Below are 24,405 nucleotides of genomic sequence, written 5' to 3' on the forward strand. Positions count from 1 at the left end.
GAGCTGGAGACATGAAGCCAAAATCCACCCTAAAACTAAATTCACAGATTCTTTGAGGGTTGGGGTTCAGCAGCACTGTTAGTGAACACCAACAAATCTCACCCAAACACTTCAACATTCCAGCTTTCCTATTGTAGGGCCATATGATGATTTCCGCAATGGATAAAACATGGGTCGCGAGTCGCGACCATTCGCGACCTTGTGCGCAGCCAGTTTTCATTAGGACACCATGTTAACAGATCTGTCAGTCCACACTGAATTGCGCGCAGCTCACGCTCAGCTCAGCGGACGCTCATGCCGCGCAACTCAGCCTGGATTTCTATTTCCCTGCGCGGCCGTCTGCGCCCGTGAGCGACTCTGTCAAGCAGAACAGATCAGATCAGGGCAGACAGGAACTCCGAAACCGGACATTCGTCAAATAGAACCAATTTCAAAGTGAAATAATGTTTATTTACGTTGTTGATTGCCCCTTTGGAAGTGTGAAAAGAGAGAAAGAGCAGTTGGAGAGGGGGAGCGGCTTCTAGGGGCTCGTTGCCTGCAGAGCAACAAGTAGAGAGCTAGGACTCGCCTTCTCTCTACAACAGCACCAGCACGCACTGGGAAAACGGGAGGAGAACAGACTTAATATGATGCAATTGCATTTTATAACGCTGAAGGTAGCCATTAACACTTATCCCAAACATATTACTTTATATATTTATGTCGTTATTTACTACCCATGATAACGAAGACGGTAGATCTGGGGCAAAATATATAGCGGACGAGCAGAGCGCGCAAAGTGAGCTGCGCTCTCTGTGTGGACACTTTAAGCGCCTTCTGCGCGGAGGTGCGCTGCGCGGCGCATGCGCGCAAGTTCCGCGTACCGGTGTGTCCCCGCCGTGAGAGGTCAAGTCATCAAAAAATGGGGGGGACCTCGACCCTAACCCCTAAATTAAAGTGGAAAATGGAATAAATTTGGAAAAAATAAAACGGACTTCAAGAGAGTCTTGCCTCTTTTGACATTTGTTCATGTAGAGAAATCACAACAGAACCAACTGGCCAAGATCAGCATCACAAAACCTGTCAAATGTGTTTTAACGTGGATTTTCGCAGTAATGCTCAGCAGCATCTTTAGTGGTCTCCCCACAGAGTCTGCGTGCACCGCGGGGGGAGAACGCTCTCCCATACCGTTTTCCTCAAGGCTATTTCCCACTGGATTCATTGTAGGTCATTTAAACAAATATTTGGGTGGCACCTTTTGCCCCCACTGTCTACAAAATGGGGGCCATAACAAAATGTTGAGTCACTTAAAAAGAATTAGTGCATAACGTTGCTAAAGCGTAATGTGAACAACAGCGCTGTTTGTGTGAATAATTATGTTCTTCGTCTTTTTCTGGCACCCGAACCAGCTTGCAGGTGCTGAGCATGTGTTAGAGAGGGAAATGGAAATGTAATTAATTCAACAGAAATAAAAGTATCGAAATCTCGGGGGCAATTTTTGCCCCTCGATCACAGTCTTTAGGGAGATTCTGAGATTTCTTGGGGCATTTTTGCTCTTGCCCCTGGCTAATGTCCTACACTGAGGGACGTTAGATGGTCCAGAAAGCCTGGAACCCCTCACTACAACTCTCTCACATTCGTTCATGGTCAGTCAAAGCTAGCAACTGTTTCATAACTTCCTGACAGCTAACAGGTCAGGTCAGCCTACAGAAAGGCACTCAGGTCACACTGCCTATGACCAACAGTGTACTGAAACTGAGCGTCATGCGTTCAGACACACTGTGTCTTAAGGTCACGCTGCCTATGACCAACAGTGTGCTGAAAAAACTGAGCGTCATGTGTTCAGACACACTGTGTCTTAAGGTCACGCTGCCTATGACCAACAGTGTACTGAAACTGAGCGTCATGCGTTCAGACACACTGTGTCTTAAGGTCACGCTGCCTATGACCAACAGTGTGCTGAAACTGAGCGTCATGCGTTTAGACACACTGTGTCTTAAGGTCATGCTGCCTATGACCAACAGTGTGCTGAAACTGAGCGTCATGCGTTTAGACACACTGTGTCTTAAGGTCACACTGCCTATGACCAACAGTGTGCTGAAACTGAGCGTCATGCGTTCAGACACACTGCGTCTTAAGGTCACGCTGCCTATGACCAACAGTGTGCTGAAACTGAGCGTCATGTGTTCAGACACACTGTGTCTTAAGGTCATGCTGCCTATGACCAACAGTGTGCTGAAACTGAGCGTCATGTGTTCAGACACACTGTGTCTTAAGGTCACGCTGCCTATGACCAACAGTGTGCTGAAACTGAGCGTCATGTGTTCAGACACACTGTGTCTTAAGGTCACGCTGCCTATGACCAACAGTGTGCTGAAACTGAGCATCATGCGTTTAGACACACTGTGTCTTAAGGTCACGCTGCCTATGACCAACAGTGTGCTGAAACTGAGCGTCATGCGTTTAGACACACTGTGTCTTAACTCATTCAGGGCCAGTTTAGGACTGCCAATATTTAGCACAGGCCAAAGATTTTCATAATTGTTGGTCATCTTTCAAGACCCACAGTAAATTATCTATTAGCACCAGAGTGATTTGCAATACCTCAAAATGAAGATGTACGTCTCTGGGTTCACCAGGAAAAAAAAAGTGAGCTTTTAGCATGTTCTGTACTCTACTTATAGCCGTTTATATACACCCTGTTTTCCCCCAATAGGTCTCCCTGAGAAAATAAACAGGAGAAAAGGCAATTTTTGTAAAAGGGCACATTCTCAAGCAGAACTCGCTCTCAATTCTTTTATTTTGAACTGTATTGACATCAGACATGTAAATACTATTCGTTATGACACAAATGAAAAAAAATAAATATATATATATATATATATATACACATGAAGTGCTTTTTTTTTACATTCAACAATACAGCAGTGTGAGTGAGTGTGCAGACAGACACACAGACAGACAGACAGACAGACAGACACACCGACAGACAGACAGACAGACACACACACACACACACACACACACACACACAGACACACAGACACACACACACACACGATCCCCCTTCGTTGCGTGATTTCTAACCCCACATAGGATAAGCAATAACCACGCCCTGTGGCGCCGGGATTGGCCAGGAGCAACACTGGAGGGCACGCAGCCCAGCGATTTCATGAAGCTCTTGAGAACGGACAGCGGGCTGCTGTGATTGCCGCTTCTGCCTGCCTAGCTGTTCGTGTGCTGCTCGTCCATGTCTCCCTGTCCTATCCTCCCTGCTATCGTTCCCGTTTTCCCCTCGGCTATTCAACACGTCCTCACCGCCCTCTGATCACTGCTGATCGATCATTTCCTCATTCCTACGATGATCAAACGCATCTGTGGATTACTTTCTCCGGTTTTCTCCGGCTGGCACACAGGAAAGCGACCAGCTCCTGCAGCGCGCGAGGGGCGTTTCAATGGAGTTTCTCCTGTCTGCACATAGTGCACAAGGAAGCGTTTTCTGCTTTTCCTCTTGCTCAATTTCAAAACAACAGCTGCGGTATGTGTTTGTTCACGTGTTGTCTTAGATGATAGGGACCTGATACCATGTGACAGGCTGGGGAAGTGTTTAAACTACGCCCTGCAGTAATAAAAACAAAAACACGTCAAACACGTCATTGGCCCTCTGGGCTATTCCTGATAACACGTCAAAGACGTCATTGGCCCTGAATGAGTTAAGGTCACACTGCCTATGACCAACAGTGTGCTGAAACTGAGCGTCATGCGTTTAGACACACTGTGTCTTAAGGTCATGCTGCCTATGACCAACAGTGTGCTGAAACTGAGCATCATGCGTTCAGACACACTGTGTCTTAAGGTCATGCTGCCTATGACCAACAGTGTGCTGAAACTGAGCGTCATGCGTTCAGACACACTGTGTCTTAAGGTCACGCTGCCTATGACCAACAGTGTGCTGAAACTGAGCGTCATGCGTTTAGACACACTGTGTCTTAAGGTCATGCTGCCTATGACCAACAGTGTGCTGAAACTGAGCGTCATGCGTTCAGACACACTGTGTCTTAAGGTCAAGCTGCCTATGACCAACAGTGTGCTGAAACTGAGCGTCATGCGTTTAGACACACTGTGTCTTAAGGTCATGCTGCCTATGACCAACAGTGTGCTGAAACTGAGCGTCATGCGTTTAGACACACTGTGTCTTAAGGTCACGCTGCCTATGACCAACAGTGTGCTGAAACTGAGCGTCATGCGTTTAGACACACTGTGTCTTAAGGTCACACTGCCTATGACCAACAGTGTGCTGAAACTGAGCGTCATGCGTTCAGACACACTGTGTCTTAAGGTCATGCTGCCTATGACCAACAGTGTGCTGAAACTGAGCGTCATGCGTTCAGACACACTGTGTCTTAAGGTCACGCTGCCTATGACCAACAGTGTACTGAAACTGAGCGTCATGCGTTCAGACACACTGTGTCTTAAGGTCATGCTGCCTATGACCAACAGTGTGCTGAAACTGAGCGTCATGCGTTCAGACACACTGTGTCTTAAGGTCATGCTGCCTATGACCAACAGTGTGCTGAAAGTGAGCGTCATGCGTTCAGACACACTGTGTCTTAAGGTCACGCTGCCTATGACCAACAGTGTGCTGAAAGTGAGCGTCATGCGTTCAGACACACTGTGTCTTAAGGTCACGCTGCCTATGACCAACAGTGTGCTGAAACTGAGCGTCATGCGTTCAGACACACTGTGTCTTAAGGTCACGCTGCCTATGACCAACAGTGTACTGAAACTGAGCGTCATGCGTTCAGACACACTGTGTCTTAAGGTCATGCTGCCTATGACCAACAGTGTGCTGAAACTGAGCGTCATGTGTTCAGACACACTGTGTCTTAAGGTCACACTGCCTATGACCAACAGTGTGCTGAAAGTGAGCGTCATGCGTTCAGACACACTGTGTCTTAAGGTCACGCTGCCTATGACCAACAGTGTGCTGAAACTGAGCGTCATGCGTTCAGACACACTGTGTCTTAAGGTCACGCTGCCTATGACCAACAGTGTGCTGAAACTGAGCGTCATGCGTTCAGACACACTGTGTCTTAAGGTCACGCTGCCTATGACCAACAGTGTGCTGAAACTGAGCATCATGCGTTCAGACACACTGTGTCTTAAGGTCACGCTGCCTATGACCAACAGTGTGCTGAAACTGAGCATCATGCGTTCAGACACACTGTGTCTTAAGGTCACGCTGCCTATGACCAACAGTGTGCTGAAACTGAGCATCATGCGTTCAGACACACTGTGTCTTAAGGTCACGCTGCCTATGACCAACAGTGTGCTGAAAGTGAGCGTCATGCGTTCAGACACACTGTGTCTTAAGGTCACGCTGCCTATGACCAACAGTGTGCTGAAACTGAGCGTCATGCGTTCAGACACACTGTGTCTTAAGGTCACGCTGCCTATGACCAACAGTGTGCTGAAAGTGAGCGTCATGCGTTCAGACACACTGTGTCATGGCATGTTGCTGCAAAACAAATTCACTTGCTTTCATATTATTAGTTCACACAGGGAGGGAGACCTGCTGGGTGCCGTAAAGGTCACTAGTGTGTGTGTGTGTGTGTGTGTGTGTGTGTGTGTGTGTGTGCGTGTGCGTGTGTGTGGGGGGGGTAGCTGGTAGGCTAGTGGTAATGAGGGATGGATGACCCCCTGAGGGGTCACATGAGATCTAAGGTGACATTTGAACTGGCAGAGAGAGAGAGAGAGAGAGAGAGAGAGAGAGAGAGAGAGAGAGAGAGAGAGAGAGAGAGAGAGAGAGAGAGAGAGAGAGAGAGAGAGAGAGAAGGTGGATGATGAACAGGCAGGTCTACCTTGGGGAAACGCTACATAAGCACATGCATACAAACAAACAAGCGTTCAGACACAAAACACAAATATAGGAGGACCATTTTAGGACTATAGACACACGCCTGTGCTGCCTTCCATAACACACCGCAGATGAGTGTTGGAAGCAGCGTAGGAATTTAGCCAGGGGCAAGGGCCAAAATGCCCCAAGAAATCTCAAGAATGCCCCTGAAAACCGTCATCCATGATTTCAATCATTTTTTAATTTTGGGGGCAAAAGTTGCCCCCAAAATATATTTTAAATTTCACACACTGGTTGGACGTAGAGCCCGACCGATATCACCGATATATCGGTATCGGCCGATATGTTGGTCGATATTGCAGATTTTCTTTTTTTAAGTTATAGACAGCATGTAGTGCATATTTGATCCTTTTTCTTAATTCAAGTTATTTGTTCTATTTGTGTTTTTGTATTTCTAGTTATTTATAATCATTAAATTCCCAGTGAAGTTTACAGTTTCATTGCATTCATGTCATTTTGGACAAAAGAAATATTGTTAAACTGTAATACAAATACTGTAATAAAATACTGTAAAATAAAATAAAAATACCCTGCCTTACGCTACGTTCACACAGACACAGGGAACCTACGCCTCGCCTTGCCTCAACCCACGCCTACGCCTGCAGACCTTGAGCTGGGCGTGAACCGATCACACCGCACGCCTTTGCACGCTGAACCTGGAGCTAGGGCTGCAACTAACGATCATTTTCATAATCGATTAATCTGTCGATTCTTTTCTCGATTAATCGATTAGTTGTTTGGTCTATAAAATGACAGAAAATGGTGGCAAATGACGATCAGTGTTTCCCAAAGCCCAAGATGACGCCCTCCAATGTCTTGTTTTGTCCACAACTCAAAGATAATATCAGTTTACTGTCACACAGGAGTAAAGAAACCAGAAAATATTCACATTTAAGAAGCTGGAATCAGAGAATTTAGACCTTTTCTCTTAAAATTGTACTCAAAACGATTAATCGATTATCAAAATAGTTGTCGATTAATTTTCTGTCGATCGACTAATCGATTAATCGATTAATCGTTGCAGCTCTACCTGGAGCCGACACAAGCGCCTCTCCTCTCTCCCGACTGTATTTTTTCACGTGTGGTCCCGAATTATCATGGGTAGGGTAGGTAAAATAAATCTGATATATTTAATGTTCTATTGATGCTGGATATGTATAACCAGGTCTGACTATAGTCGGACATTTTATTTTAGAGAGGTAATCTTGCAAGAATATGTGCTGGCACAACAACATTGTCCATCTTGCTTCTTCGGTCGCTATTCTCTCTCATGAAGATTTGTTTGCAGACAGGGAGAAAGCCCCACGTGATAGCCACCCGTCAATCTCTCTCTCTCTCTCTGCTCAACACTGTTGTAGTAACTCCATTTTATTTTGAAATTCAGTTGACTTTGCCATTTCCCATGGATATTGTCGCGTTTTTCTTTCATGGCTTGACAGAAGAAGCCTGCCTGCACGCGCCTAGTCGGCTTGAAAATAGAACTCACGCCTAAACGATAAAATCGGCAAGGCACAGGCGAGGCGTGGGTACACGCAGGGTTCACGCTCAGGCGGCCGGTGTACACAGCCTCGTCGACTAAAACGGACGCCTATTTAAAAGCGTGGGTAAAGGCAAGGCATAGGCAAGGCTTGGGTCCCCGGTGTGAACCGAGCCTTTAGGCTGCCTACATTACATATTTCAAGTCATGCCAAGTCATATCTTTGTCGAGTGTTTGATATTTGAGGGATCATTGCAAAAGAATTGTGTAATATAATGCGTGTGTATAATATAAGAATATCGGGCAATATATCGAAAAAAATGTACTCTCTAATATCGGTGTCGGGCTCTCGTTGGAAGTGCAACGACCAATCAGTAAGGAGCAGCACATGACATTCAGGGCTGAGCTTTCTGCCCCTGCCTCTCCAAGCCCGACCACTTAATACTGCTGCTGCATACCAGCACACTAACCCACTTCTCACACACATGCACACACACACGCGCACAAACGCACACACACAGCCCAGGCCCTGCTCCTTCCACCACAGCAGGCCCCAGAGAGCTAAGGATGTTAGTGGTGGAGGCAGAGAGGAGGAGAGGGCAGAGAGGAGAGGCAGAGGCGGCCTGCGTGTGAGAGGTGGTGATGAGAATGGACGGAGAGAGAGAGAGAGAGAGAGAGAGAGACAGAGACAGAGACAGAGACAGAGACAGAGAGAGAGAGAGAGAGAGAGAGAGGAGAAGCTGGCGCGAGGACAGGAAACAGGATCACGCAACCCACTGAGATCAAGAGGACGCTTTAACGGGAAGGGAGAGCGCACACGAACGGCTGAATAAGACGTACGGCTGCACACTTGATGGAATATTAATCACCATGAAGATTTTGGCTCCGCACAATCATGAATCATGAAAAGAAATTAAAGCAACCATCGAGATCAAATCGAGATCAAGCGTGACGCATTCCGTTTAGCAATGTTGCTCTTGTTTTATTTTATTCTTCTAATTGTACTTGGGTCAATTTTCCCCCCTGCTGCCCCGGTCGCTGCTCCACCCTCTGCCGACCTGGGGAAAGCCGAGACCAGCACCATGCTTCCTCCGACACATGCGCAGTTGCCAGCCGCTTCTTTACACCTGACAGCGGGGAGCTTCACCGGCAGGACGTAGCACGTGGGAGGATCGCACTATTCCCACCAGCTCCCTTCCACCCCGACCGACCAGAGGAGGTGCTGCTAGTGCAGTGACCAGGACACATACCCCCAGCCCGGCTTCCCTCCCCCAGACGCAGCCGATCGTGCCTGTATGGACGCCCGACCAAGCCGGAGGTGACACGTGGGTGCGAACCTGCGACCTTCGTGTTGGTAGGCAGGGAATCTACCGCTACAACACAACCCAGACGCCCATGTTGCTCTCGTTTTGTCTTGTGTTGTGAATCCAGCGCACCCCTTCCCCTGGCGGTGGTGCGCTCCGGCTCCGCCCCTCAAGCCAAAACACGCTGTACAGTCGTTTCAGCTCGAGAACATAGAGTCAGCCGGCGCATTTGTCCGTTTATGTTTAAACTTTCCTTGGTAGGAGATCAAGATGACAAGTTCAAAGAAAGTATTTTTGTTGTTGAATACATGCATGATGTTCCAAAAATCAAAGAGTAATAGTGATAACCGTGATTTCAATATTGATCAAAAAAAATTGTGATTATCATTTTGACTATAATCGTGCAGCCCTAATAAGATGGCAGGAGCACATGCATGCAATAGAGAGAGAGAGAGAGAGAGAGAGAGAGAGAGAGAGAGAGAGAGCAGGGGTGGATGGGACAGGAGACGACTGGAGAGAGTACGGAAGCCTGTGAGGAGAGGCAGGTCAATAACAGAGTGACGATTGATCACAGTGCAGCAGTTAGCAGTAGTTAGCAGTAGTTAGCAGTTAGCAGTAGAGTTAGCAGCAGTTAGCAGTAGAGTTAGCAGCAGTTAGCAGTTAGCAGTAGAGCTAGCAGTTAGTTAGCAGCTGTGAGGCTCCACAGTGGAGCTTTTCCTCAGGACTCATTTCAAAAAGGAAAAACTCCTGCAAGTAGAGATGAAACAGTGTGAAAATGTCATATCACGATTCTAGTGATCAAAGTTATCCCGGTTATCAGTATTATTGCGGTATTATTAAATGTGGTCAAAAAAGTTCAAAAAGTCCTGATACGTTCACTGAAAGTTTTTTATTGAAAACCCGAGACTGTTGCTGACTTTGGTCGATGGTGCACAGCTTGTTTTTCAAAGCACGGTAATCAAACAACACGCTTTTAATAACTATAATTTTAAATGGTAATACCAACAGTCAGGAATGTTCTCACCATTTATCATTAAACCGGTAATCACTCCAGCCCTAGTGGCAACGTGGGGAAGTAACATCAGCTGGTTGGTTGTCTCATAATATACTAGCCATTTGGCTTCATAAGCGGCCAGTGAAGTTTGAAACCACTAGCCACTGCGGCCAGTGAATGAAATCGAATGGAAATGATGTCATCCGAGAGAGGTAAAACCAGGAGGATGGACTTTGTTTGGGAAATGGGCTCCAACTGTATTTTGGCATGAATGGGAACGAGTGGAGTGGGTCTAACGAGGAGGAATTCATTCATTGTGAAAATAACAAGCCTCTAAATAGGACTTGGCCGTTACCGAGGTGCGGCCGTTGTACGCAAGGCCTGATTGGTCTCTGAGTGCCTATTGGCACGTTAAAAACAAGACATTTCTATGGGACATGTGATGGTGAACAGAACAGAGCTGTCAAGTACAGGCAGTGGAAAGAGACAGACTCAACACTGTCTCGCCTGTAGAGGCAGTGGAAAGAGACAGACTCAACACTGTCTCGCCTGTAGAGGCAGTGGAGAGAGACAGACTCGACACTGTCTCGCCTGTAGAGGCAGTGGAAAGAGACAGACTCAACACTGTCTCGCCTGTAGAGGCAGTGGAGAGAGACAGACTCGACACTGTCTCGCCTGTAGAGGCAGTGGAGAGAGACAGACTCGACACTGTCTCGTCTGTAGAGGCAGTGGAGAGAGACAGACTCGACACTGTCTCGCCTGTAGAGGCAGTGGAGAGAGACAGACTCGACACTGTCTCGTCTGTAGAGGCAGTGGAGAGAGACAGACTCGACACTGTCTCGCCTGTAGAGGCAGTGGAGAGAGACAGACTCGACACTGTCTCGCCTGTAGAGGCAGTGGAGAGAGACAGACTCGACACTGTCTCGTCTGTAGAGGCAGTGGAGAGAGACAGACTCGACACTGTCTCGCCTGTAGAGGCAGTGGAGAGAGACAGACTCGACACTGTCTCGCCTGTAGAGGCAGTGGAGAGAGACAGACTCGACACTGTCTCGCCTGTAGAGGCAGTGGAGAGAGACAGACTCGACACTGTCTCGCCTGTAGAGGCAGTGGAGAGAGACAGACTCGACACTGTCTCGCCTGTAGAGGCAGTGGAGAGAGACAGACTCGACACTGTCTCGCCTGTAGAGGCAGTGGAGAGAGACAGAGAGACTCAACACTGTCTCATCTGCCGGCGCTTTGTGTCTCATCTCAACACCACTCCGATAATGAGGTGGCTCGACAAGCTACACACACACACACACACACACACACACACACACACACACACACACACACACACACAGACACACACACACACACACACACACACACACACAGAGACACAGAGATGTTTTGTTCAGGCAGTGCTGTGGCCAGCCAGGGGCCGCTGTGGGTCTTGTGACACCCATTAGGAGAGGGTCAGTGTGGGGGAGAGGGAACAAAAGCACTGGACACTGTCTGTCAGCTGGAGAGGATGCAGAGTGAAAGGGTGTGTGTGTGTGTGTGTGTGCGTGTGTGTGTGTGCGTGTGTATGTGCGTGTGTGTGAGCTTGAAACGTTTCACGCCAGCGTTCAACTATTTAAATAGCATGTGAAAAAAAAAGTGTACTCGCACGCGCGCTCACACACTTTGTGAGCAGGGTGAGGATAATGGATAAAGAGGGTGAGAGTGACATGGGACGGGACCCTGCCCCCCCCCCCCCCCCCGGCCTGAGTGGGTGACACATTCAACACCCCCAGACCCTGACCTCACAGACACACACAGCCAATCAGCACCCTGACCTCACAGACACACACAGCCAATCAGCATCCTGACCTCACAGACACGACACACACAGCCAATCAGCACCCTGGCTCCCAGGACCTTTACCTAATGTGTCCTAATACAGGAGGAGCAGGAGAGACCACTGCCGCCGCATGGCCCCCATCATCTGACCATCTGCCCCCTAGGAAGAGCAGCTGATGTTCTGCATCAGCTAATGGGGATCCTAATCAAATCTTAAAATCCTAATCCATCAGTGTGCACGTATTATTAATTGTTAAACTCAATTATTCAGCTGGAAACTGATTCAAAAAGACTGGGGAGAATATTGGGAGCTCTCAGCCACTACTCGGGGTGGGAATGAGAGGAACTCACGATACGATAACGATACTTGACCCTCGATAACGACGGTATGACGATTCTGCGATAATCGATCATTGCAGGAAATTTCATGTAGGATGATACATCACGATATCTGTGTAAGCGAAGAGGAAGAAATACCCCTAAAAAAGGCAAAAAGCTCAAATGAAAATGTGAAACAAATGGATAGCCCTTAGGTGAATCAGTGTTGACAGCGACCAGGTACTCGTGGGAGTGGGCTGGATCAGAGGATCTCTGAGTTTGTCTCCTTTTGTAAATGAAAAAAAATAAAAAAATGGCAAACTTAAAAAGATGTCCCAGGTACACTGTTGGCAACAGTGTGACATCACTGATGACATCGCAATTGCTCGAGTGACATCACTGATGAAATCACAATTGCTTGAGTATCTTACTTAGCAGCAGAGCTGTTTGAGAACCAATTGTATTTATTGATTTATTTGTATCTAGTCATCATCATAGCTTATGTGTATTCAATAGTAAACAAAGGATCGCTATTCGTGCAAATAAGATTTGCTGTACATAATAAAAATAAATAAAAAAAAAGTTTTGCAAGAATTTTTTTGTTTATGCATGTTTCACATTACTTTAAAACAAGCGCAGAATCTCTATATGCCAGGCAGCATGTGTATTACTAAGGACATCACCCATGATCGTCATCCGTCATCTGGCTGCCTGGCAAAAAAATATTGCCAGGCAGCTAGCTGGCTGCCAGCCACCGATGACATTTTGTCGATGAATGTCCTCAGGGTTGTGAGTCAGTCAGCCTTCCGAGTGACCAGAACAATTTCATCAGTGATGTCATCACTCAGTGAGTGATGTCCTCAGTGATGTCATCAGCGAGGGATGCCATCAGTGATGCCACTCGAGCATTTTGAGGATTGTCAGTCAGTCAGTCAGTCAATTATTTTGAGGATTGTCAGTCAGTCAGTCAGTCAGTCAGTCAGTCAATTATTTTGAGGGTTGTCAGTCAGTCAGCTTCTTTCCGACCTGCAGACAGAGCCAGATGGAGGCCGGCAGCCAAGCTGCCTGGCAAAAATATGCAGCAGAGTAAATGGTAGAAGGAGATACAGTGCACTCCTCTTATAGTGATCACTTAATTTGGGGATGGATGATCATTATAACTGATTTTTTGTCTTTATTTTTCATGCAGATTATTATTAGTAATTGGCATTTGTATATTTAGTACATGAATACAGTACATAATAAACTTTAAAGTAATGACACGCACAGCTTCGCTATTTACTGAATGTTATTGACTTTTGTTGCTGACGCGGCGTCACAGTGATTCGGTCTAGTTTTTAGAGCTGCACCGATTAATCGATTAGTCGATCGGCAGAAAATTACTCTACAACTATTTTGATAATCGATATATAATCGTTTTGAGTATTGAGAAAAAAAAATCTAAATTCTACGATTCCAGCTTCTAAAATGTAAATATTTTCTGGCTTCTTTACTTCTTTATGACAGTAAACTGATTTGTGTTGTGGACATTTTTTGAGGACGTCATCTTGGGCTTTGGGAAACACTGAACGACATTTTTTTTTACCATTTTGTGAGATTTTATAGACCAAAAAACGAATCGATTAATCGAGAGAATAATCGACAGATTAATCAATAATGAAAATAATCGTTATTGCAGCCCTACTATTTTTCAATGTATGCAACCCACTAAATGCTGTTATCAGCCAGCAGACTGTGCATTGCAGTGGCGTGCTGAGGAGGCGGGCAGGATGAGGAAACTGGTACTGTGAGCAGAGGGGAGGGTCACTTTCTTTATTATTTATTTGTTGGTTTATTTAACAGGGCCAGTGCACATTAATAAACATTGCTGGGAATGCACCAGTTAGCCATGGCTATTCTTCACCCGTAGTATTCATTCAAGTGAACCCAGTCTTTAGACAACACCTTCCAGCAGGGCTGCACGATTATGGTCGGAATGATCACGATTATTTTTTAATCAATATTGAGATCACGATTATTTAACATGATCACTCTTTGACTTTGGGAACTTTGAGATTGCGTCACATATAGAGTGCCACATATAGTATAGAGAGCCAAAGTGGAACGTCACTTCCTGCTTCAGCACTGTACCAGAGATTTTCAACCGCTATTTATTTTCCCATAGACATTTCGTAAAATGCTTATAGAAATTGTTTTACTTCGTCAAACCAAACGGTTCAGATATATTTAGAAACAGGAGAGACCACATAACATTTCGCTCAGACCAAAACGTTTAAAAAAAACGCAGATTTGAAGAAAATATTTTTTCTGCGTTGTTTTTTTTAACGTTTTGGTCGGAGTGAAATGTTCTATGGTCTCTCCTGATTCTAAATATAGCTGAACCGTTTGGTTTGACCAAGTAAAAACTATTTTTAAGGAGGCATTTTACGAAATGTCGATGGGAAAATAAATGGCGGATGAAAATCTCCGGTCCAGTGCTGAAGCAGGAAGTAGGCGGTCACTTTGCCTCTCTATAGTACGCATGTGCATTATGATTTCTTCATAGTCAGCGCTTGCTTAGTCTGCTTGGTGAGCCCGGGTAGGACCCTGCTAGTGATGCACCCACTAGTCCCCGCTGTCATCTAGTCAATTCCCCCCACAGATGACACCCACTGGATGAAGAAGACACAGCAGTGGGGTAGTGGTGCTTACTGCCTTGGCACAGCCCATGGATGTGTAGCAGGCGGCGGCGGAGGAGGCAGTGGCAGGTCAGCGGGGGCTCCGGAGCCTCGGGCCTGACTATATATGGCCATTCTGTAGAGCAGAGGGGGGAATCTTCCCTGCATACCAAGCACAACTTGAGGAATTGTGTCTTTTTTCCATGTTATCATCTCTCTCTCTCTCTCTCTCTCTCTCTCTCTCTTTTTAATCCCTACATCCACAGCGAGACACCTGAGATCAACTGAGCCAACTGGTCCAGCGCCAACTGATAAAGACAGAGAGGGAGGAGGGGGGAGGAGGAGGGGGAGGCAGGGAGAGAGTGTCTCTTTGTGCCATGCAAGAGCAGCGCTTTCAGCGAGTGCAGAGAAGAAAGCACCACTTTAACGAATGACTTGCCGCCAACTGTGCGATATGTAAAAGTGGCATAATGGTCTCAATGACTAGTTATTTAGAACTGAGTGAGGGATGCACGATGTATCGGCGGCAATCATATCGGTATCGGCCGATGTGAGTCATTTTTTAATACATCGGCATGGGTCCCATGTGGCGATGTTAATATCGCTTATCGTATTGGCCAAAATGTTCATATTGTGACTGAGGAAACAATGCGGTGGCTCTTCCAAATGTTTTTGGAAATAAATAAATGCATGACTTTTTCAAATTCAGTGTTTTACATGTGTTTTTCAGTATGCGTACGTACGAAATTTGATTATCAATTATCATAGAAATGTGTTAGATCATATCGACATCGGTAAATATCGGTTATCGGCCATAACGGCAATGTTAATATCGGTTATTATCGGCCAACATTTTCATATCAGTGCATCCCTATTTAGAACCAACATGAAGTCCAGTGTGTGTGCACCTTGGGCACACACACAATGTAACAATGTTCACTCAGAGTTGTTTTCTTCCAGAGCCGTGCATATAGAACAGTCGCGACATCTCCATTCACTCCAATGGACCACTTTTTTACTCTCTCAAGAGTTCCAGAAAGTAAGGTCCTGCATTAAGCAGCACTGTCGAGTTGCAGCAAAATGGACAGTTTGTGTTGTACTTTGAAAGTTTTTTTTTTTAAGAATCAAATTGTACATTATCAGCTTTATTTTAGCATTCAAAAGTAGTGCGAGAACCCCCCTCCTGGCTGTTCATTGGCTAATGAGTCACGCATTTTGGTCCTCCGCTGACGCCACTCTTTCTCTAAATTGCTCTGTTTTCTTCTAATGACATAATTTAATTACTGTATGTGCCAATTTATTTCAGCAGAGGTGAGGATGAATACACTAATACACCTGGAGGATGTCAGGAGGACGAGTCTCAAGTCAAGTCTCTCAAGTCCCTGTGTGTGCGACTTAAGTCCGACTCAAGTCCAAGTCTCAAGTCCAAGTCCCCATCTCTGGTCAGGAATGATGCAAACGTGCAAAACATGAATGCATTGCTTACTGTGACTGATCATGGTAACCACGCCAAGCTGAAACTAACTCACCAAAACCTTGCTTTAATTACTACCAAATGCTTTGCATTCCAAATGAGGGCTGAGTATCGTTTAAAAAAGTACATTAGCGGCACAAATACCGCTGCCCTTAAAGTGACACCGCGATACCATAGAGTATTTAAATCGATATCAACTCCGTCACACATACACCGCTCGACTTCACCACCACCACAGACTATATGGGTTGTAGCTGCTGCGGTGAGCGGGCCAAATTCACACGTCACATTAAATCGAAGAACACTTGCAGTGATTGGCTGCGAGCAAAACCAAACAAATAGTAATTTTCTTCTAGATAAGAAGGATTTGAGTGCAGGTATATCGTTTGACTGGAGAAGTTTCAATACTGGGTCGACACCTTAACCCAGCCCTATTCAAGATCAACACTGTGGTTGAGAAAAACTGCCAACAAATCAAAATAAAAAAAACGACAGCGCCTTCCAAAGCGCTGCTGAGGTGCATTATACTCGATATGAGAAGTGTGTTCCCATCCAAGCTATTCCTATCAGCAAATTGGGCCAAACAAAATTAAGTAATTTGAAAGCGACATAACGTCATTTCCATTATGGGCATCAGGCAAGTTGTGCTGTGCTGTGCGTTCTGAGGTTGACTGTAATCTGGCTCGTCTCCAAAAGGGCCAATGGCTGCTGCCCTCTTGGCTTGGCTCCTACGACCAGCGATCACCGCTAGAGAGCCAGCAGCATGAGAGGCGTGGCCACAGGAACCTTGACATGCAGGCCTGTACGTTAACATTTTTCACACGTAGCACATGTGCTACTACGCTAAATTCATTCATAGCACAGACCGATTTTTCCCGTAGCACTGTACAGCCCTGACATGGCATTTCAGGTCTTCTAAAGCAGGTCTGTGATCGCTGTCTAACAGCCAGTCTTCTAAAGCAGGTCTGTGATCGCTGTCTAACAGCCAGTCTTCTAAAGCAGGTCTGTGATCGCTGTATAACAGCCTGTCTTCTAAAGCAGGTCTGTGATCGCTGTCTAACAGCCAGTCTTCTAAAGCAGGTCTGTGATCACTGTCTAACAGCCGGTCTTCTAAAGCAGGTCTGTGATCGCTGTATAACAGCCGGTCTTCTAAAGCAGGTCTGTGGTCGCTGTCTAACAGCCAGTCTTCTAAAGCAGGTCTGTGATCGCTGTCTAACAGTCAGTCTTCTAAAGCAGGTCTGTGATCGCTGTCTAACAGCTAGTCTTCTAAAGCAGGTCTGTGATCGCTGTCTAACAGCCAGTCTTCTAAAGCAGGTCTGTGATCGCTGTCTAACAGCCAGTCTTCTAAAGCAGGTCTGTGATCGCTGTATAACAGTCAGTCTTCTAAAGCAGGTCTGTGATCGCTGTCTAACAGCTAGTCTTCTAAAGCAGGTCTGTGATCGCTGTCTAACAGCTAGTCTTCTAAAGCAGGTCTGTGATCGCTGTCTAACAGCTAGTCTTCTAAAGCAGGTCTGTGATCGCTGTCTAACAGCCAGTCTTCTAAAGCAGGTCTGTGATCGCTGTCTAACAGCTAGTCTTCTAAAGCAGGTCTGTGATTACTGTATAACAGCCAGTCTTCTAAAGCAGGTCTGTGATCACTGTCTAACAGTCAGTCTTCTAAAGCAGGTCTGTGATCGCTGTCTAACAGCTAGTCTTCTAAAGCAGGTCTGTGATCGCTGTCTAACAGCCAGTCTTCTAAAGCAGGTCTGTGATCGCTGTCTAACAGCCAGTCTTCTAAAGCAGGTCTGTGATCGCTGTCTAACAGCTAGTCTTCTAAAGCAGGTCTGTGATCGCTGTCTAACAGCCAGTCTTCTAAAGCAGGTCTGTGATCGCTGTATAACAGCTAGTCTTCTAAAGCAGGTCTGTGATCACTGTTTAACAGCCAGTCTTCTAAAGCAGGTCTGTGATTACTGTATAACAGCTAGTCTTCTAAAGCAGGTCTGTGATCACTGTTTAACAGCCAGTCTTCTAAAGCAGGTCTGTGATCGCTGTCTAACAGCCAGTCTTCTTCCACACGGATGGAAAAAAACAACAACCTTGGTGTCATTTTTCAAAGGATGCTGCTCCAGTCAATGTTGTGAGATCAAAAGCAAAGTTGAAAGAAGTGCGACATAGCGGAGGCATCCAGGAGGTTCCTGGTGTGATGATGTGATCCTGGACCAGCAGAGGTCTTCACCATATTTGCACCATCTCGGAGCAGCGCTGCGTTTTAAAAAACAGAACGCTATTTTCCCTTTTGAACAGTATCGCAGCGAAATGTTCTCAAAAAGCTTTCTGCCCGGCAGTCAGCGAAATATTCTGATTCCAGAAAAGAATTGAACTGAATGATGTGGGCTCGTTATCAAGTGGCTGAGTACCAATTTGGGATAATTAAGGCCTATCATCACTCGCTTAGTGGCACAAGGGTATCAAAAGCAAATCACATAAGTAGCACTTTTCTTCTGACTGAGAAGAATACGTTTGAATTTCAAATCGAAACTCTTTCCAAGGAGCTTATAGAGTCAAGGAGCTTATTATAGACGAGAAAAGCCAATGGAGAAGAAACGTCTCAAAAGAATCAAAAAGTTGCCACAATCAATGAGGAAAACAGCCTGGGCCACATTGTCTTATCTAAAAAGGGGGGGGCTTAGCAAACTGTGACCAAGCGCTTGACAAAGCAGAAAACGGCCTCAGAGGGAGAAGGAACTCCACCCCGTTTTCAGTTGAAGGAGGGGGGGGTTGATTATTCAGGCGGTTGGCGTTTGAAACCCAGCAGCAGACAAACACCTCCTTTCTGTGGACCTAACTGACTCCTTTCTGTGGACCTAACTGACGGGCTGGCTGACGACGGACCGAGGGAGACCCAAAGCCAGGAGAGACAAACTCAGCTTTGTGAGTGTGGAGGGCAGGTTCTGTCTGGAGCTGGACAGCTGCTCTTCTACCAGTTGCAACCCCCCCCCACCCCCCCAAGTTCCCCCCAAGGCCAGCACATGCTCATCCAACTAGCTCACGTCGCACTCACTCACTGCACTGACCGCCAGCTGATCAACAGGAAGCTACCACAGCGAGCTCTGAGTATCATGGCTAATACGGCGCACTACCTACGACCGCGGCGGTATCCTCTATTTGGCTCCGTCTAGTGCGGGGCAAAAACACACAACACAAGCACGTCTTTGTGTCAACTGTGGGCTAACCACCTGACAGCCTTGTCGCGTAGTACCAGCTCCACACCCACAGGCACTCAGAACAGAACAGAATTAGCAACGGACAGTGAAGAGAGCGAGAGATTATGATGAGGGGACAAAAAGAGAGAGAGAGAAGTGGTCATTCTCTGTCGTCCCGTAGGGGCCAGCTCAAAACCATCTGCTAGGAAGAAGATAGCATGTATGCAAGCTGGGGCGTCACACTGACAACTGTCCACACACCAGGGCTCGGTAGGTATCGCCAACCGATTTCCCCCGATTCGATGCGATTCCGATACACAAGGTCCCGATTCGATTCGATTTCTGATTCGATTTATCGATATTTCAGTTACACTACCAAATGTGCTTGGATAGGAAAGAGATTCTCAAAGAACTGAATTGTACACGGAACCCTCTAACACATTATTACCTCATTACCCTCAGTACATTATTACAAAATATTTATGTTTTACGGATGTTTTTAGGAGACCTCGTTGCCGCTAAGAACCAAAGCACGCGTGTCTAACAGGGTTAAAAGCTTCAAGAATGCACGGGGAAAGGCATTATATTAAAATATCGATATTGGGATATTTATGAATCGATATCAGTTCCTTCAAATGAATGTCGATTCAATATCGATATATCGATTTTTTTTTTTTTTTTTTTTTTTTTTATCCAGCCCAGTCTACACCTTCGCTGGCTCCTGGCTCCAGGTCTGGTGGCCATATGAGCAGACGCACACGCACACACAGATGTGTTCTCCTCAGTGCATCGGGGCAGGGGAGATCCTGGCCGTTCGTTCAGCACACCCTGGGGGGATTGAATGCAGGTCACTGGAGCACTGCAGGCTGTCAGAATTAAATAGTCCGCTTCGCTAGCCGCTTAACGCACATCCAAATTGATGTTTTCCAGCTAGCCTGCCGCTGCTAGCCTTACTACCAGCCTGTGCTGTGCTGTGCTTCTGCTTTCACATGTAGGTTTATATGCCTCACAGTCAGAAGGTCCTGAGTTCGATTCTCGCCTGGGACACTGTGGGCGCTGTGGTTGTGTTCCCCCCCATATCTTCAGTGCCTACTGCCCAGGTGGGGTATCTCGTCGTAAGGGCCTTTCTGTCTGTGTGGAGTTTGCATGTTCTCCCCGTGCTCCCCCAGGGGGGTTCCTCCGTATATAACCCCCCCCCATTAAAAACATGCAGAAGATCAGATCGTCATCGTCATCTGACCAGTGACGACAACATCCGAAGTTGGTCCCCGGGCGCTGTACGAGAAAGCGACCACTGCTCCTGGCCTGCCCCCCGGAGGAAAGGACAAGCCAGGATGGGTTAAATGCAGAGGACAAATTTCACCGGCCACCGTCAGCATGTGTGTGTTTGTGGCCCTCCGTGCATGTGTTGATGTGTGATCGTGTGACAATAAAGACGGGCTTGTCCGTCTGAAATCGTGTTTTTTATATGGTTAGAAGAACGGCATCTAACAGTCTGTGCAGCAACAACAACAACCACCACCACCACACAAGAAGGACGACTACAGCTGCGGACGAGGACGGACGGCTCTCTCCCAAGGCCACATCCTTCCATCTTTGACTTTTTGTACTCACTGTCTCTCCCTCCTTGGCAATGTCTCTCAACAGCCGCAATGTTCATTTTCAACAGAGAAACGTGACACCGAGAAGCAGATGGCTCGTACAGTGGGATTCCCAGCCACTGAACTGGAAAACTCTCCCAGTGTACTCGACAGGATATGACATTTTGGAGAGACGGTGCACAGGGCCGACAGCCAGGGTTAGTCGTACAGTATGACATATTCCCCCCCATCCGTTGCCTGCCTACTTTTTTCAGGAAGGGGTGTGATGTAAGGTGGGTGATGCATTGGACTGTAGGCTGACTGATTCATGCTTTACTCATACCATGAACCCCCCCCCACCCACCCACCCTACCCATGAACAATCATGATAACATCAGCTTCACACAAAAGACACTTCTTTTAGAAGGAAACCCAAAAAACAAACGGCCTCAACATCTGCACCTAGGCTGTGTTCATCTCTAGTCCCCAGCCTTAATATAGGCCCTACTGTCATGGCTGCATCGAAAGAGATGTCAGTTGTTGTTGTTTTTTGCTGGATGCTATTGTTCCTAGCTCTACACTAGACCTGACGAGTAGAAAAACATTGGCTGTGCTCAGCCTCCAGTGTAAAAACAGGACAGGCAGGCCATGCACTGCGCCTCCAACCAACCTTGTAGACTTGTCCATAGGTGCCATTTCCAACCACTTCGACCAATTCAAAAATCCCCGCTGGATCCTGAAAAGCAAAAGACACAAATACGGTTTAGTTTTCAGTGGAACCCTAAAAAGCCATTTTAATAGATCTCTTATTTAAAAAAAAACAATGTCCACTTTGAGCCAGCTGTTGCGCCCTGATCTACCCCTAGCTCCATGCCAAATGCATCTCGAACAAAGGAAAAGCAGACACTGGCAACACCTCGCTATGGCTCAACGCTCATTTGCAATACTTGTGTTATAACGAGGGGGGAACCTCTGGGAAAATGATAAAACTCGCTCATATCTGTCTGGTTGAAGGACACGCGTTTGATCGCGCCGGGAAGAAATCAATGCTATTTTCCAAACAACAAAAAGAGATAGCCTCGGTTCGGGCAGCACTCACCCGCAATGAAGCCAAGTCTATGTCCACCAGACTTTTAGCTGGAGAGTCGTTCGCCATCTTTCAAATAAAAGACGATCTTTCCTTCGCGTTTGCTGACGGTGTTTGCCGCTGGATCATTTGCGGACACTGCGGGGGGTAAGTGACCGGAGGCCGCCGCCTAGTCCTCTTTGTGGGATCCGCTCCTTAGCCGTGGATACTGGGGTGTCGCTACTCCATGTTGAGGTGGCAGGCAGCAGGCTCTCTGTTCGCTCTCCTCTCCTCTCTCTCTCTCAGCTCAGCTTGTGTGAGCAGTGTCAAACTACCAACTATAAAAAGACTTCCGGTTATAACTTTCAATATAAAAGCTTAATATAATGCAATGTTTTTTAATACAACCCACCAAGGTTTAAAAATAAGGAATGCGGCCAAGAAGGAAAATGTGGTAAATTAAATGTTTTTATGTTTTCAAATCAGCTGTTTCAAATCAGTGCACGGTGGCGCAGTGGTAGCGCTGTCGCCTCACAACAACAAGAAGGTCCTGGGTTCGATTCCCGCCTGGGACGCTGTGGCCGCTGACGGTGGTCCTCAGTGCCTATAGTGCCTACTACTGCACAGGTGGGCCTATCGCGTCAAAAAACTGACCTTCTGTGTGGAGTTTGCATATGCTCCCCTCCCTGGGGTTTCCTCCAGATAAGAACCCCCCACTAAAAAAACATGCGAAAAAATAAAATTATAATTTCATAAAGGCCCTATGCAAGATCCGGGTGAACTACTGACCTGTCAAAGTACCGGTATGCTACTTTAGAGAAGAACAGCAAAATGCTTAAAATAAGTTGTCATTGTTCTCACATAAATTCTCAAAGAAACACAAAACGTATACCTGACTTTTACAGATTGAGTTTCACTTCGTGTCATATTATAATAACTGTAATTTCACTGCATTATTTTATACAATTTTTGCAGTTCTGGACACCCAGATCATTTTTTTCTGGATTTTTACTTACATTTTTATTTTGAAGGCTAAACCGCCCAATATCCGGTCTTATCCTGTCTGTAACGGTTTAGGTGAGCGAGCTGGGGTTGAGAACTGCACAAACACAGGAAGCCGGTCGGCTAATTCACAGAAAGAACAGGGCTGGGCCTCGCCTGAACACATCAGGCATGGATACTGACATGATTGATGCAACACTACCCCTCACCGACTCACCTAGACACATATTTACAGCAAATAGCACAGCAAAGACACACATATGAACAGAGCAGCGCTGCGCGGACATGCGCATGTGAGACATCACTGTCAATATTGGTAATCATGGGTGTGGCAAGTGAGCAATCTCAGCAGGGAGGCTGTGCATGTTAGTGCAGCGCCAGTGGTTCCCAAAGTGGGTCCAGGGACCGGCAGGAGACTCTAACGGCATGCCAGAGAAGGTCTCCCAGAAAGATAAAAAAAAATATTAAATTTTAGCATGACTTAATTCCTAATAAAGAATGTATAATAATGATTTTGACTATTATGAACAGAGGTTCAGCATCTCCATTGTTATAGTAGAGATACTTTTCAGACAGTATTCAGGAATAAATCATTCATTGCACACACACAAATAAATCTTGGGGGTTAATTAATTTGGGGCAGTGGTGGCCTGAAGGTTAGAGAAGCGAGCGTGTGACCGGAAGGTCGTCGGCTCAATCCCCGGGACCGGCACGATCAATCTGGATGGGGAAAGTGAAAAGGCAGCACTGACTTTCCCCTCCCTCATTACCACCACTGAGGTGCCCTCGACCAAGGCCCTTGACCCCAACCGCTCCAGTGGAGCTGATCAGTGGCCAGCAGATCAGCAGATGTGAATGAGAACAGGGCACTCATGAAAGAGAGCATTGCTCTCAGTGAGACTCCCCCTCTGTATAAATAAAGGGGGGGAAATTGACGTTTGCTCCGATCGCCTCCAAAACTTGCCAAAGCATGAGTTTGATGCACAGAAAAACAAGTGATTTTACTCAGAAAATCTACGCTCCACCCACACTGTTTGATTGACAGGTGATGTATGGGACGAGGCTCCGCCCACACTGTGATTGGCAGGTGATGTGTGGGAAGAGGCTCCGCCCACACTGATTGACAGGTGGCGTGTGGGAAGAGGCTCTCCCCAGTCCCCACACTGTTTGATCGACAGGTTCGTTCACAGCCCTTCACAATAAAAGCCCCACACACACTTCACACAGAGCCCTTCACAATAAAAGCTAAACACACACTTCACACACAGCCCTTCACAATAAAAGCCAAACACACAATTGCCATACCATGGTCATGATAATGTGATTTGGTTTGTTAATTTGTTAATTCCTTGTTTATGGTTGATAAATATGACATGTAATAGACATAACGGGTGTGGTTTGGGATTGTGTGAGAGCCCCTATCTCTATGTCTCTGTACTAGGCTATGTTGATTGTTTTGTGTTATTGGATTGTTTATTTTTATGTATATTATTTTGCTTAGTGTTGTTAATTGTTGTGCCTAAGGACCCCCCCCTCGAAAACAAGATGGTGCATCTCAGGGGTTTCTCCTCCAATCAAATTTTGAAATGAAATTCACACAGCCCTTCACAATAAAAGTTCAACACACACTT

General features: G+C 46.4%; 1 protein-coding gene across 3 annotated transcripts in view; it reads right to left on the reverse strand.

The window, feature by feature from the left end:
* LOC310773841 (mitogen-activated protein kinase kinase kinase kinase 4-like) overlaps positions 1-22,050 on the reverse strand; it is a 105,369-nt gene extending 83,319 nt beyond the window's left edge. For all 3 annotated transcript variants that reach the window (XM_083633816.1, XM_083633815.1, XM_083633814.1), the window contains exons 1-2: positions 21,806-22,050; positions 21,377-21,442 (exon numbers count right to left, since the gene is read on the reverse strand). In XM_083633816.1, coding sequence (XP_083489942.1) covers positions 21,377-21,442; positions 21,806-21,862 — 123 coding nt within the window. In that variant the 5' untranslated portion in view covers positions 21,863-22,050. The remainder of the gene's footprint in view (positions 1-21,376; positions 21,443-21,805) is intronic.
* Positions 22,051-24,405: the final 2,355 nt, after the last annotated feature.

Source organism: Poromitra crassiceps (assembly GCF_964638095.1).
Source record: "Poromitra crassiceps genome assembly, chromosome: 3".
Taxonomy (NCBI): domain Eukaryota; kingdom Metazoa; phylum Chordata; class Actinopteri; order Beryciformes; family Melamphaidae; genus Poromitra; species Poromitra crassiceps.